Source organism: Rhipicephalus sanguineus, chromosome 6, assembly GCF_013339695.2.
Source record: "Rhipicephalus sanguineus isolate Rsan-2018 chromosome 6, BIME_Rsan_1.4, whole genome shotgun sequence".
Classification (NCBI taxonomy): Eukaryota; Metazoa; Arthropoda; class Arachnida; order Ixodida; family Ixodidae; genus Rhipicephalus; species Rhipicephalus sanguineus.
In genome coordinates this window covers 164,803,571-164,818,971 of record NC_051181.1, presented here as the reverse complement: position 1 = coordinate 164,818,971, position 15,401 = coordinate 164,803,571, and the positions used below count along the sequence as shown (strand labels likewise).

The following is a 15,401-nucleotide window of genomic DNA, read 5'->3' as shown; positions in this document are numbered from 1 at the left end:
GATGTGCCCTTCATTCGATTGCTCGGTATGCATAGGTCTCCTTGGCCAAATTTGAATGGCGTCCGTCGCATGGAAGTAATTTTATTTCGAGGGCAAACAGCGTACGAAAGCTCAACGGAAGATTGATCACGCTGCGACATCGACACTAGTGCTACGTAACAAGTGTGATACATTCCGATCATACCATCCTGAGTGACGATACGCTAGTAACAATGACGTCGACGAACTGAGTGTATTTATTGTGCCGCCGACGACAGGCGACGCTCTCACCGGCTCTCACTCCCAGCCAGTGGCTCCTCGCTGTCCCAATCCGTGCCTGCGATTCATCGTGTCGTATCGACTGATTTGTCGTGTGTTCCTCAGCGCGAGTGTGATCAATCGGAGTGACTGCGTGCCAGCATGTTGGGCAACCGCTGCGTAGTACGTACCTGCTCGTCGAGGCGCGGAAAAAGCGGAAAGTGCGTGGCGTTTCATTACACGTATGGTACATGCCAACACGACCACAAGCTATCGAAGTGGAGCAGCCTATACATAAATATGATCGCTAACAAGTAACACTTGTTAGCGATGATATTTGATAGCGTTATTAGTGAATGTTAGTTCGTCCGTGGACTTCCTTGCGCTAGTGTACCGGGTTACTGCAGCCGTAACCGTGAGAGGCCGGATAGGTGGGGCCATCTGGCGGTGCAAAGAAGAACCTGGCAAGCACAGAATTGTTATTGTAGAAACCTATCGTATTCTATTTCTCCGCTGGTGTGCATTCGCTATGCCAATATTCCATAGACCCCTTTGCGTATACCGGAATGCTGTGCACGCTAAAATTCTCTGATACAGTGCAGACCACTTATAACGTAACCGCATAGAGTGCAGGACCGGTTATAATGCGGTCTTTTTCGACTCCCGTTCACCCTCCCATAGAACCGCATGTATACGCATACCGCTTATTGTGCAGTCCCCCAAGATGAAATACCGTTTATAATGCGGTTGCGGGAAAATATTTCTGACAAACGCGGTAGCGAGTGCGGTTCTCAAAGGAGTTACGCCGCTGGGGAGGGAGCGACGAGGTCGTTACGAAGGGCGAGGGCACGCACAGGAACGAACGAGGGGCGGAGGGAGGAAAAAGACCGCGGCAGCGCTGTGCGGGCTCGCCGAGTGGGGAAGGATGGTGGTTGCCTAGGCGACGGAGTAGCCTTTGCACCGGCGGCGGCAAGGCGGCAAGGCTCCGCGGCCGCTTGCCGGCAGCGCGTTACGCGTGGAACGTACGATCGCGTCCTCATCAAGTGCGCTTTAAAGTAAGTTTCCTGTCGGGAAAAGCGTCGTCGTTATCACACTTGCTACAGATATCGCGTTTGCGACCTCGTCCGCAAATTGAAAAGTTTTGCGGCTTCATTACGCGAGCTTTCGCCTTTTCTGCCAGTGCGCGGAATTAAACGAGCTTGGCGGGCTTTTGTCGCCGTTGATCTCCTGGCCGCGAACACAAACTTCGTATCACGCGCGCTGTTCTTAAGTTAGTGCTTGAGTGCGATCTTTTCGACGTCCGATCTTCATGTTGTCTTGGACAAACTTCCCACGACAACATGCTGAACGGCACGCTAGGCCTAATCAGCGTTGGTTGCTTTTCGGTAGCGGTCGCGGGCGATAAAAGTTGCGGTTTGGTGCGGAATCAACGAAACTTTTTGCGATGGCTGCACTTGAAGGGAAGAGAATCATATAGTTAATGAAAACGAGGGCATGGTTGGCACATGCAACTCTCGAATTGTGGTTCCGGATTCGATTGCAATGTCTTGGACATCGCGTGCGCGCCCGTGAAATCGAACGATCGGTACCGCTCAGCACGTGAAATTTCGGTCGCGATTCGACATGGTTTTGTGTAATGCGCATACCTCGAGGTGGCCTGAAACGTAGTCGGCGAATTTCCGCGATGGCACTTTGTTTTGTTTGCTTTTTTCCCCCGTGTTCATTTCGTTGGCAATGCAGGTCTTTGGCGGTTAATTTTTGAACATTCGGACATTTAAGTGGTTGTAAGCGCCCCAAATCGCATATGTCGATTATCGGACACGCGAGGCTACATGCTCAACACGTTTTGCGCAAGTGCAGCCTTTGAAGAAAGTTGTTTTGGTTATAGTGCGGTACCGCTTATAGTGCGGATATTCGCGACTCCGGCGACTTACGTTATAAGCGGTCTATACTGTATAGCTAATTGAGACACACCAGCGAGTATGGCCCAAGCGTGCGTCCCCGGGCACCTCCTCGTTGCTGCTTGGAACAGCTTCCATTTTTGAATCGCTGTTTTGCAAAGGGTCGAAGCGAAAATGATTCGCGACGTCGCGTACAGTCGACGTCCGATTTCTCGGACGCCCGAAATTCCGGACATGCCTGATTTCCCAGACTCATCTGTGGCACCGTCAAGTTCCCCGTAGAGTCAATGTATTAAAAAGTCCGAAATTCCGGTTGCTTATAGCCTTCGCCATCCGATTTCCCGGACTTTTTACTGTTAACCGCCGACCCAAAGTCACCACCGACGCCGCCATTTTGGTTGTTTTCATTTTCATATCCTTGAACCCGCGCATCAGCAGCAACGCCGCACCGCGCCGCGGTTGCCATAACCTCGAAACCGCTCGTGTCAATCCGTTGCCAGCCGTAGCTTAGCCAAGCCAAACCTCACTGTGTTCGTTCACGTGTTGTTTTGTCAGCTGTGCTTTAGCTGTGCCAGCTCTGCGGTCGTGTCTGTGGTTGATCGTTTGCTGCTGCGCGCTACCTTCAGTGATCACGTTTCCCGACCTTCAGCATCCACCGAGTTCCTAGCTGTTTCGTGCTGCGCTTTTCGTCTAGCGGATTCGCCGTTTACAGCAATGGCACCGACTGCTCCTTCGTCTTTGTCCGCGCCTTCGAAGCGCACAAAGCCACCTCGTAGGCTCACGATGACGAACTGCCATCCGCGGACGTTGCCTTCGACGATCTGCGCGCTGGCGGCGTGTTGATTCCAGCCGGGATAACCCTTGAGGGCTTCGCCGACGCTGACAAAGACCTCGAGCTATGTGCGGAGTTGACCGATGACGAAATCATGCATCAAGTTACGGAGGATTCCGATGCCGACACCGAGAACGAAGAGCCAGCTCCTACACAGCCAACGAACACGGAGTTGATGCGAGCACTGATGACACTGTCATTGGTGTACAGCGGCAACATGACGTTGACTGAAATTGAGGCAGACATAATCGCGGGCAAGTGGACCGTGCAAAAGAAAATAAGCGACTTCTTTGCGCCCAAGTGCTGACCTATGAGGTAGTGCCGGCCACGTCGTTTTTTTTTTTTTTTTTTTTTATAAACGGCTCTTTTCAGAGCCACCTAAACAATGCATTGGCTGAATTGCTATGGGAATCTTGTACTCCGGCTGTGACCCTCTCCGTCAGCGAAAAATACCTACCAAAAATGTGCGTTTTCACGTGCATTCGTTTTTCCGGACTGCCCGATTTTCCGGACGTTTTCGCGGTCCCTTGAGGGTCCGGGAAATCGGACATCGACTGTATCGCGGTGATTTTAAGTTCCAGAATGCCACCTTCAGCACTAGTCGATACTTTTGATGGCGACGGCGGCGATGCTGGTGACAAGGCATGACTGAACGCGTGCGCCTAGCAGACGAAATGTTAGCTGAGCAGCTGATCCTCACGTCACTCCTTTCTGTGGACAAGTGGTAAACTGGGCGCGGTCTGGAATTGACCGCGAGGGAGCGCTGCCAGCGCTAAGAAATGGCGGGCTTGCCGGCCGTTTTGAATCGTGCTAGATACCGGTGATATAAATCAATAAAACAGATAGTTATTCATCCCTCAGTGGCATTTTCGGTCGCGAATCGCTACTAGGGGGTAGATAACTACTCATGGATGCAAAAATCTTGACATGCGTAAATTTGATGTCGGTGCTCCTTTAAGAACATTAAGCTGCCTGTCGACTACCGCTTTAACAGAAAGGCTTCGATGACGGCCGAAATATTTTAAGCCTGGCTGCATCAGCTAGACCGCCGCTTTGTGGCCAAGGCTCAGAAGGTGCTGTTCATGCTGGACAACTGCAGTGCGCACACGAATGTGTCCAAGCTCGGAAACACAGAACTTCTATTCCTGCCTCCGAACAGAATGGCTTCCTTGCAGCCGATGGACCAGGGAATTATACAATTTGTGAAAAGCCGCTGTCGACGGCAGGTACTTGAGTGGATGTTGCTCTGCATGGAGGCAGGCAAGCCTACACAGCACAATCCACATGCTCACGAACGTGTGGAACAACACGCCGCATCAAGTAGTCGCCATCTGCTTCAGGCATAGCGACTTCGTGCACGAAGCTGTTGACCCAGATGTGGTTGCCGATGTTGAAAGCGGCGAAGAGCAAGATGGGCGTTTTGTTAACGTCCTGGCAGCTGATGTGCCCCTGTGTGATTACTTCGCAAGAGACAATAATGTTGAAGTTGCCGGCAAAGTGACAGACAGTGACATCGTAGCCGAGGTCTTGGATGACGAAGTGGAATCAACTGACGAGGACCCAAGCGATTCAGAAGAACGTCCACGCCACACAATGATGGAGGCTGCACATGCATTGGCCATTTTGGAAGACATCTGCATGGTTTCCTCAGACAGTGTGCACAGACCGAACCACCTTCAGGAAATTCGCAAAACTGTGATTTCCTCGCACATTGCCTCCGCGAAGCAAACAGCGATCACAGACTTCTTTAAGGGGGGGATGTCGCAATGAAAACTACCTTTGTTATTTATGGAGATAAAGTGACAAAATTTGGCATGCAGATGTGAAGTGCTGATATCATAACTGAAATCGGTTTTGAGCTATCTGTTGTAGTTCTTGAGTTACAACATTTGACAGACTCTCACTGTCATCCCAAAATTAATTAATGAATTACACATAAGTTTGTCAAGGTTTTTGCATACAGATATTCACAAGGGCCCATTCTGTGCCGTAAACCTATTGGTTTATTTCTTAATATTCAAATAGGCACACACAATTTCTGAAATTTCTTGTACATATTGTCTTACTAACAATTTTTACAAAAAGCCAATTATAAAAATCTGTATGACGTGCAAACAAATATGGACAGCTTTACGGCACTCACCAATGCCTCGGGATCTAAGCGCAGAAAACGGAATGGTTATACAGTCGAACCCACTTATAACGAACTCGAAAGTGTCGCGAAAGTGGTCGCTGTATCAGTAGTTCGTTGCATATGGACTCGCCTTTAAAAACGTGCATTTAGCGGCCAAGCCGTTTTTTTTTTTTCCTGTGCACTTTTATTAAAGTGCACCCAACCCCTCCGGTGACAAGCTAAGCCTTTTCGCGTCGTGAACCGAAGCCCGCTACGTGCTCACGAGTGAATTACCCGCCACTGCTGTGAACTGACACCGTTCCACCGAAGCACGGTACTGCCACGTGGAGCCAATCATCCCTAGCTAGTTGCGTGCAGCGCGTCCCCTACTCGGCTCGCCGAGTCACTGCCGGGCCGCTTGCTGTATGCCGTATGCGCGCATTTGTATGTTCTTCGTGCCTGCTTCACTTTGGACCGTGCACGGATGCGGCGAGCAGCCCGTTCATTCAATGCGGCGAAAACAAGCATTTTGCAAGCAACGCGCACTCTACATCTCCGACTCTCCGCGATGCTCTCGCGGACCTGCACAACGATGCGCGACGCACTTGAGTTCTCACCTAGATGTTTCTCGGTGCCTGCGCCGCTCAACAACAGCGAGCTACTTTCGTTTCTACAAAGCGAGGCGCACTTTAAAGCAGTCTCGCACGATGCGGCGGCGGCGAACTTGCAAACGGCAGCACGGCGCGCTCGTACCGCCGTCAATCCACGCAATGTACGGCGTACGCCACACGCGCAGCCGAGCAGATATCTACAAATGACTGTGATATAAGGCTGTCGGCTATAAGTCATAACTGCACATTCACCGACGGCCACCACCTCGCCTTCGCTCTTTTCTGGTGCTTATCCGCGAAGGCATCGCCGCAATCGCGTGGAAATCCTTATGACCGATCGACCGGTCTCTGCCGTTACCGAAAAGACGGACGACCTTTTGCAGCACATTGTGGCGTCGACGAGTTTAGGGACGCAGTGAACCTTTATGCGATGAAAGTTATCGCGGTTATCACTTCTTGCATTTATGCCTTCTTGCGTTCCAAGGCATTGTTTGGTTCATCGTAGGCGGTCGTAGCTGCAGAGAACGGCGTCAGGAAAGGTTACCGTGTGAAAGCTGACCGCAAGGCTTCATGCTGCCTCCTTTTTTTTTTTCTTCACTGCCATTCTTCCACTGAAGAAAAGGGCCAAAAGTGAGCGACCTCGCTCGCAGCATCCAAAATTTGCGTGCTGTGCTCACCGATCAGGGATATCTTAGTCGCGAGTAAGCTGGAGCGTGAGAGGGGCGCGAGCGCGCGCCCCTCTCACGCATTAGAAGGCTTGTTTTAACTTTTTTTCACTTCGTATGCGCCATATATTTTTACCGCGACCGTGTCTGAAGTGTTCGTTGTAAAAGTAGGAGGCTTTGAAAAATGTTCGCTATATGTGCACGCAGCTTCAATGGTTAGCATTGGAAAATCGTAAGTGCACCCAAATATGGTCGTTATAACCAATAGATCGTTATACGTGGGATCGTTATAAGTGGGTTCGACTGTATCTGTATTTGTTGTGAAATGGCACAGGGATGACTGACGGCAACTGTTCAAAAAATGAAAGCTGAGAAAATGGAGCTCAAAGAAAATGGAGCTAAAAGCTAAGGAAATAGAACTCAGAAGGAAGCTGGTTTTATTTTTCATTTGAAAAATGCAGCTTTGCGGCTATCATGAACGCTATCTGTCCTCTATATGATGATGCCACTATGGTGGCACTGTGTCAAGGGAAAACTGCAGATTTGCATTTTATAAAGAACAATTCTCTCATAGTTTTCGATGACGGCACACTAGTAAAATGCTTTTTTTTTAACTTCTCCTGCTTATTTTGGTCTAATATTTTACCATAACATAAAATATGGTCTCAGGATTGCAGAAAAAAAATAGATTGAAAAATTGAACATTTTGACCAAATTTACCATTGGCACGTCCCCCCTTAAAGGCCAACTCCGGTGATTTTTCGAGGTCGATGGATCTCAATGAAATTCGCTGGGTACGTTCCTTTGCACGTTTCCGTCATTTATGCCAAATTACAGGCTTGAGACATGCGCAGATTGTTTGCAAATGAATTTTAAAGATTGTCTGTAAACGCCCTCCTGGCTTCCCACAATTATTGGCAACATTGCGTCTGTGACGTCAGTATTGGTAAGGCAGCGGAAGTGACGCAGCCGAGGGCACCGCTAACTGCGGCGCTTCGGCCGCTACAGCGAGTGTCTGCTGTGCACAAGGCGACAGACAGCGTTGGTTTGGCCGGCACTTCGCTGGTCGTCCCGGCTGTCACAGTTTTCATACTCCGCGCCGGCGTCACCGGCATGCCTTGCATGACTTCCGGTTCATTCGTAACAACATCTACGTCATACGTAGACAGTACACTCGGTTGGGTTTCGGTTTCGGTGTTGCGCTTTTTTGCTTATTTAAAATTATTCTCCAATTTGCCGAGTATTTCTGCTATCGGGCCCGTAACAGGAGCGTCTCAGGAACATAAAGGCACCATTACTTTGACATGGCCAAAAAATCGCCGGAGTTGGCCTTTAAAGGGCTCGTAAACAGGCTGCGACTTTTTTTTTTTTTACACCCCCCAAACAAGCTCGGTATTTCGTACAGTAGACCGCGGCGATCACGTTTTCCGAATATTACAGCGCTGCGCGCCGCGCAGACCTTTCATTTCGAAAAACAATTCCCACACTTCTTTCCTACGCCTGACCAATCATCCTCGTACGCGTAGTGACGCAAACTCGGCGATCGGCGCGTTGACGTAGCACTGAGCTCGTCGAATGGTGTAAACCAGGTCTCAACAAACAGTTGTCAAGTTAACGTCAGTTCTTGTTCCCACCCACCGCTACGAAACTGCGCCTTGTTTTTTGGCCCTGCGGTGATGCGGTTTCGGCCACGCAGTTGTCGCGCGTATATTCTTCGCACTGCATAGCACCTGCACGCACTTCGCCTTCAACATGAGGCGAAGCGTTGTTCAGTTGCTGGCTGCAAATAGAGTGGGGAGAGGGGAATCTTCGGTAGCTCAGAAGGGTCACACTTACTCGCGCGGCAAGCGGGGCTCTCCAGGCTTTTCTCTCGTGCCCCTTCGACGTCTCGGAAAGCAAGCATGCATTCCTGCTGCATTGTGAACTGTCACAAAGGTTTAAAATAGTGAAGAGCCGAAAACTGCCCATCAAGTTACGGAGCACGTGCAACAATATAAACAATAAACAACCAGGAGCCGCAGCAAGCGGAAGTGCATTGCGAATGATCAAGCTCGCCCATGACGTCAATTGTTGACGTCATGTCACGTTGCCAAAGTGGGCGGAGTCACGACGACGGGCTATGCCTTTCCCTCCATGTGGCGGAGAAGGGTGGTGAGGCCGCGCGAAAATTTGAAACCAGCTGAAACGGATGTTCTAACCCCTGCAACTTCCTTATTATAGCACGTACTTGCAAAATTCTTGCGGCAGCATGTTCACATAGCAAAAGTGCGCATATTTCTCTTCATTACAATTTTTGGACATCGGGGTTGTTTACTGGCCCTTTAAGGGGAGATGCGGATCAAAAAACGCAAGTGTTTTCAAAATTTATCGATTTTTTGTTTAAACCTGTTTTGTTAAGATTAGTATCTCTACTGTTCCGAAAATAAAAATCAAAGTTGAGACTCAACTGGAAATGCGTTAAAATTACGTCTAAAGAGCACAAGGTGGCTGTTAATCTTGACCAAAAGTGTGATGTCTTATAGCTAGAGCTGTGCAAATAGCAAAATATTGGGTGCGAAGCGAATTCGAATATTGAAGTGTAAGTGCGAATCGAATCAAATATTTTTCGAATATTTCTCGAATATTTCTTGAATATATTTGAGAATACTTCGAAGCGAAATTGCAGAAAAAAAAGTTAGAGAGGATTCCTAAGCATATGGTCGTTGATGTAAAGGGGGGTGAGAACGTAGTCAAGCGGACAGTCGCTTTTATTCTCACCCCCTCCATCAACTTTGTATTGGTGGAAATAAACATTATTATTATTATTATTATTATTATTATTATTATTATTATTATTATTATTATTATTATATTGTTATGAGACAGCAACATGAAAGTGTTTCTTTTCGCTACTTTGATGAAGCACTGGCGGGGTGGTGTTTCATAGCTGTCTTATCAAGAATGAGGCAATGTAGAGGCCGAACTGTATTTATGTACATGATTTGGTGCAACCAAAGTGTTGCCAACAACACTTTACACGTGATAGGCAAAGATGCCATTTCCTCAGCCTCTCCCCCTCTTTCAACTTCTGTGGAAGCCCAACTGATGTGGCGGACAAGGGTGTGCTCCCTTCAAGTCCGAAGTTCCAAATCTGCCTCATAGACGTCGATATATAAGAACATCTGAAATTTTCGATGCTAAAAAGCTTTGGCTTCCGATTTTGCGGACTTCCTGCCCAAATTTCAGGTCCAAAACAGCATTAATTGAGCCCCCCCCCCCCCTCTGCCACATCTTTCATCTCCATATTGGCACCAGCATTTTCTGCAGTACATTTGCGACCGTAGCAGAGCTTGAAAGCAGCTTTGCCGCAACACCACGGTGTGATGAGGTGAAGCATATTGAAAATCTAGGGACCACTTTTAATCAGACGTTGAGTGTGTCTTGGCAAAGCTCAATCGTAGCAGAGCTTGAAAGGCAGCCTTGCCGCAATACCGGGGTGTGATGAGGTCAAGCAGATTGAAAATCTAGGGAACACTTCCTATCGGACGTTGACTTTGTTTTGGCAAAGTTCGACCGTAACGAAGCTTGAAAGGCAGCTTTGCCGCAATACGAGAGTGTAATGAGGTGAAGCATATTAAAAATCTGAAGGGGTCACTTTCAATCGGACGTTGACTGTATTTGTTTTAAGTTCGAATAGTAAAATTCCAGTGCGAATCGAATCGAATAGCAAACACTATTCGAAAAATATTCGAAATTTCGAATATTCGCACAGCCCTACTCATAGCACCTCGCGGCCGATAACGCGCGGCCACTCGCCATTGGGGATCGCATGAGGAGATCTTCAAATAACCGCGGCTTCCCGCGCTACAGAAGCACAAGAAATAATAAAGAAAGCATGCTTTTGCCGCGCTTTTCGAGCGCTGCGACTGGCTCTTAAGTCACGTAGTACAGATCGGGGACCGCCATTGGCTGCTGCACGCCTTGCATGTTGTGAAGCCTGCTTGCAGGGTCCGTGTTTCATCGAGCTGCGCAGCTGAACATTTCTCTCGCATATTTATTTTCATCACGGAGGAAGAGAAACGTAGCAAGCGCAGTCACCGGCCAGTGAAGGATTGCTCAGTGAACAAATTTTGAGGACGCCGGCGCAAATTGAAGCCACACACTCGCCGAAGGGCAAGTGCGTCTGCTGCTGCGAGGCCTAGCGACAGCGACGGCGATGCTTCCGACGAGTTTGCTGCGGCATTCGAGTATGTCAGGACCTCTCGAAGAGAACATCGAACTCTTCGACAACGAAGAAAGATCACGGTAGAAAGAGTCTTCCTTGATCGCTGACATAACAGCATTGAACATCCTCGTGATCGGTGCAGTGTGTCCAAAGTGTCACCGGTCGGGAATACGCGTCCAGGAATCGGCTTACAAACGCAAAGGCCTCGTTTCTGGAACTGCAATGCGAGAACAGCGAGTGCCCCGAAAGTATTCTTTCGATGACGTATACGTTGCGGCGAGTTGCTCCGAGCGAGGAGGCCAGCGTAGGGGCGGCGAGTGACAGAACAATTGCAAGCAGAACTTACGGCAGCAGGAGCTCGCACAATAGCTACTCTGCTCGAAAGAGCTGTGAAGGAGAAACTTATGGCGCTGGCTCAATTTAGTGGCAGTGGCTACTAGAAGAACAATTTACCTCTTTTATGTGCAATTTTGATCGGATTTCGTTACCTCTTTCATAAATAAACATCCCATTTCAACTTTAAACATCGTTTTTCTCAAAACACACTTTTCGGCAACTTTTTCAGCGTGCCCACCTTGTTTTTCGTACTTCTGGTGCTCGGATCTGCATGAAATTTTGCCCAAATTTTCTCTAAGGTGTGAGGAGTGCAGTTATCTCCCCCAAATCTCAATATTATTTATGCATATTAGAAAATTCGCAAGTAAACATTCACTGGGGTCGGCGTAATAATGGATTTCCCATGTTTGAATTTTTCACATCTAGCAAATATTTTCTATGAACTTTCTAGATAGTTTTCGGCACTCTACAGTTCAAATGGAACAATATGAGCCATTAATTGGCAAAATGTATAGAAGTTTCAGGATCGAAATAGGGGGGCTAAAAGGCCTATGTTTTACACATTTGTCATGGTGCAGAACAAAAAGTATGCAACTTACAGGAAAACTAATTATATATTTGAAATCAGCATAAAAATCTCTACAAATACCCCAAGTTTCATTGCTCTAGGTTGAATATTAAAAAAAAAAAAAAGTGTCTTCCACCCGTATCTCCCCTTAAGAAATAAAGGTCAGATGGTGGCAGAAACATTTTTCAAGTGTTTTGATCATACTCGCGATAATTTGGACCCTCGGTTAAGGGGAGACCCTGCTTCTGAAACATGCTTCTTGTTTTTGAGCGTATCATTATGAAACTTTCACAGCTTATGTATTTTTATGTGCTGATTTCAAACATGCAATTATTGTTCTAATACAATATGTTATTTTGAAACTATTAAATAGTTTTTGTATTGTTAGGAGCAGGCTTTATTTCTAAACTGTGAGAGTTATCAAGCAAATCAGCCTATCGCAATAACCTGGAATCAATGCTGTATGCAATAAGGCGAGAATGGATGTTCTAAGCCTATTTGAACAAAAGTTATGGTATGTTGAACATTCCCAGCTTGATCCCAGTTTGACCGAGCTCGAAATCGCTGGCTTGCCAAGTGTTCAACGTACTATAACTTTTGTTCAATTGGGCCTAGAACATCCATTCTTGTTTTATTGCAAACAGTATTCATTTCAGCTTACTGTGATATGCTGATGTGCTTTATAACTCTTACAATTTATAAATAAATCTTGCTCCCAACAATATACATGAAATATTTGATACAGTCGAACCCGTTTATAACGAACTCGAAAGTATCGCGAAAAGTGGTCGTTATATCAGTAGTTCGTTGTATATGGACTCGCCCTTAAAAACGTGCGCTTAACGGCCAAGCCGTTTTTTTTTCTTTGCACTTTTATTAAAGTGCTAACAACCCCTTCGGTGACAAAACTAAGCCTTTTCGCGTCGTGAAGCGACGCCCGCTGCGTGCTCACGAGTGAATTAACCGCCTTTACAATGAGCTGACACCGTTTCACCGAAGCGCGGTACCGCGATGTGGAGCCGATCGTCCCTGACTAAGTTGCGTGCAGCGCGTCACCTACTCGGCTCGCGGAGTCACTGCCGGGCCGCTTGCTGTATGCCGTATGCGCGCGCTTGTACGTTCTTCGTGCTTGCTTCACTCCGGACCGTGCACGGGTGCGGCGACTAGCCTCTTCGTTCAACGCGGCGAAAACAAGCATTTTGCAAGCAACGCGCACTCTACGTCTCCGCGATGCTCTCGCGGCCCTGCACTGACGATGCGCGGCGCACTTGATTTGTCACCTAGTCAAACACGCAGTATACGCTCGCTGTCAGTGCATCGACGTTTCTCGGTACCCGCGCCGCTCAACAACAGCGAGCTACTTTCGTTTCTACAAAGCGACGCGCACTTTAAAGCGGTCTCGCACGACGCGGCGAACTTGCGAACGGCAGCGTGGCGCGCTCGTACCGCCGTCAATCCGCAGTGTGCGGCGTACGCCACACGCGCAGCCGAGCAGATACCTACAGATGACTGTGATAAGGTTGTCGGCTGTAAGTCATAATGGCACGTTCATCGACGGCTGCCACCTCGCCTTCGCTCTTTTCTGATGCTTATCCGCGAAGGCATCGCCGCAATCGCGCGGAAGTCGTAATCACCGATCGACCGGTCTCTGCCGTTACCGATAAGACGGACGACCTTTCGCGGCACATTGTGGCGTCAACGAGTTTAGGGACGCAGTGAACCTTTTTGCGATGGAAAGTTATCGCGGTTATCACTTCAATTGCATTTTATGCCTTCTTGCGTTCCAAGGCATTGTTTGGTTCATCGCAGGCGGTCGTAGCTGCAGAGAATGGCGTCAGGAAAGGTTACTGTGCGAAAGCTGACCGCAAGGCTTCATGATGCCTACTATTTTTTCCCCCCACTGCCATTCTGCCACTGAAGAAACGTCTGGAAAGTGAGCGACCTCGCTCGCAGCTGTCCGAAATCTGCGTGCGGTGCTCGCCGATCAGGGATATCTTAGCCACAAGTAAACTGAAGCGGGGCACGCGAGAGCGCGCGCCCCTGTCACGCTTTAGAAGGCATGTTTTAACTTTTTTTCGCTTCGTGTGCGCCATATTTGTACCGCGACCGCGTCTGAAGCGTTGTAAAAGTAGGAGGCTTTGAAAAATGTTCGCTATATGTGGACGCAGCTTCAATGGTTAGCATAGGAAAATCGTAAGTGCACCCAAATATGGTCGTTATAACCGATAGATCGTTATATGTGGGATCGTTATAAGTGGGTTTGACTGTATTTTGAAAACAGCATAGTGTACTAGAAAAATAATTGCATATTTGAAATCAGGACATAAAAATACATAAGCTGCGTAAGTTTCATAAAAATGTACTCAAAAACAAAGAAATATGTCTCCGAAGCAGGGTCCCCCCTTAATTTGGACATACCCTCCGGTCCCGTGAAATCCGAATTAACGGTGTTTTGCTGCATTATAGAATAACCCCCTTCCGCTGGTTTCGGTTTCTCGCTCGGCCTTGACACCCTTCTCGACAGCCAAGAGGGGTAGGCGTAGCCTGCTGTCGTGACTACACCCACTTTGGCGACGTAACTTGACGTCAGCAAATACGCCCACGGCATGCAGTCAACGACCCAACAAGGCTTCCTCCACGTGTTGCTCATGTCACCCTAGTGACGCGATGAAGTGCCGTAAATGCACGGCCAAAATTGCATCACCGAAGGGCCAAGGCATCATTGCGTAGTGCAGAAGACCAATAGATGTAGTCGGTGCAATGTTGCCAATGGTCAATGGAGTAATGTTGCCCACGGTCAATGGAGTAATGTTGCCCATGGGCAAGGTTACATCACTTCGAATACGAGGAGGATTGGAGAGGCGCTGGAGAGGGACGCGGGAATTGCTTTTCAAGATTGGAGTGTCTGCGTGTGCTATTGATAAAATGTGATCGCCGTGGCTGTCTGCACGAACTGGCGAGTTTGCTTGTGAGCACAGCTCCCCTGAGAGTGAAAGGAAGGGCCAATGGGAGCTCAAATCACCTGTTGAAGCATTCAAGGGGAATGTTTCTTGTCTTCTTGGGAGGGCTGCACCAGTCGAACTCCTCGATTGTGGTGTAGGGGATGAGTCGGCCATTCCAGAAGCACTCAAAGATAGGCCGTTGACCCCGGGCTGGCTTGACACCGTTGGCCATCAGCTCATCTTCATCGTCACCATCTTTGTTGAGAGAGGGAAAAAAGCATGACTTCATATTAGAGCACTTGGATATTTTCACACGAAGATGTCAGCAGAGAAAGCAGCTAAACCATAACACACACTTTCCTGTGCTTGTGTTACAGTAGAACCTCACTCATATTGTTAGGAAAAAGAATTCAAGAAAAAATTTACCATCCAAGGTCATTAAAAAAACTGACAAAGGCAACAAATAATTAAGCCAAGGAAAACATAAGTCACATTTGTAGAAGAAGTGACTTGTATACTCACAGCCAAGACCGGTGGTCAGTACCATACAGGCGCACAAAATATCTCATGCAATCACTAAGACGCAACCTACCTTCGTTGTTAAATAAATTGGGAAGGGAAAGATTTAGTCTAAGTGCTTCAACTCGCAAGTAAATTAGAGAGTATCTTTGTAAATCTGAATGGACACACATTACATGAATGAAAACGTTATTACGTTTATATTTTTTTATTATACAGTGCATAATCATATTGTGCATCATAGCCATGTTTATTGTATTACTTTTCTTGAGTGTTATAAATATCATTTTTCTGATATACCTCGATAACAATGTACCTTGATGTACAGTCGCCTACCGTTTATTCAGACTCGGCAGGAACAGCTGAAAAGTCCGAATAACTGAGTCTGAAAAAAAGGATTCACCAGAAAAAAAAGTGCTTTTATTGGCCCAGTGGCCGGAAAAACTTGTCAATGCACGTCTGCACACAAGCAC

The 15,401-nt window shown here is 47.7% G+C and overlaps 1 protein-coding gene across 1 annotated transcript in view; it reads right to left on the bottom strand.

Annotated features, from left to right (window-relative positions):
• LOC119396986 (structural maintenance of chromosomes flexible hinge domain-containing protein 1) overlaps positions 1-15,401 on the bottom strand; it is a 218,328-nt gene that overhangs the window by 168,889 nt on the left and 34,038 nt on the right. Inside the window, exon 12 of the mRNA XM_049416665.1 lies at positions 14,490-14,664. Within this exon, the coding sequence (XP_049272622.1) occupies positions 14,490-14,664 (175 nt within the window). The remainder of the gene's footprint in view (positions 1-14,489; positions 14,665-15,401) is intronic.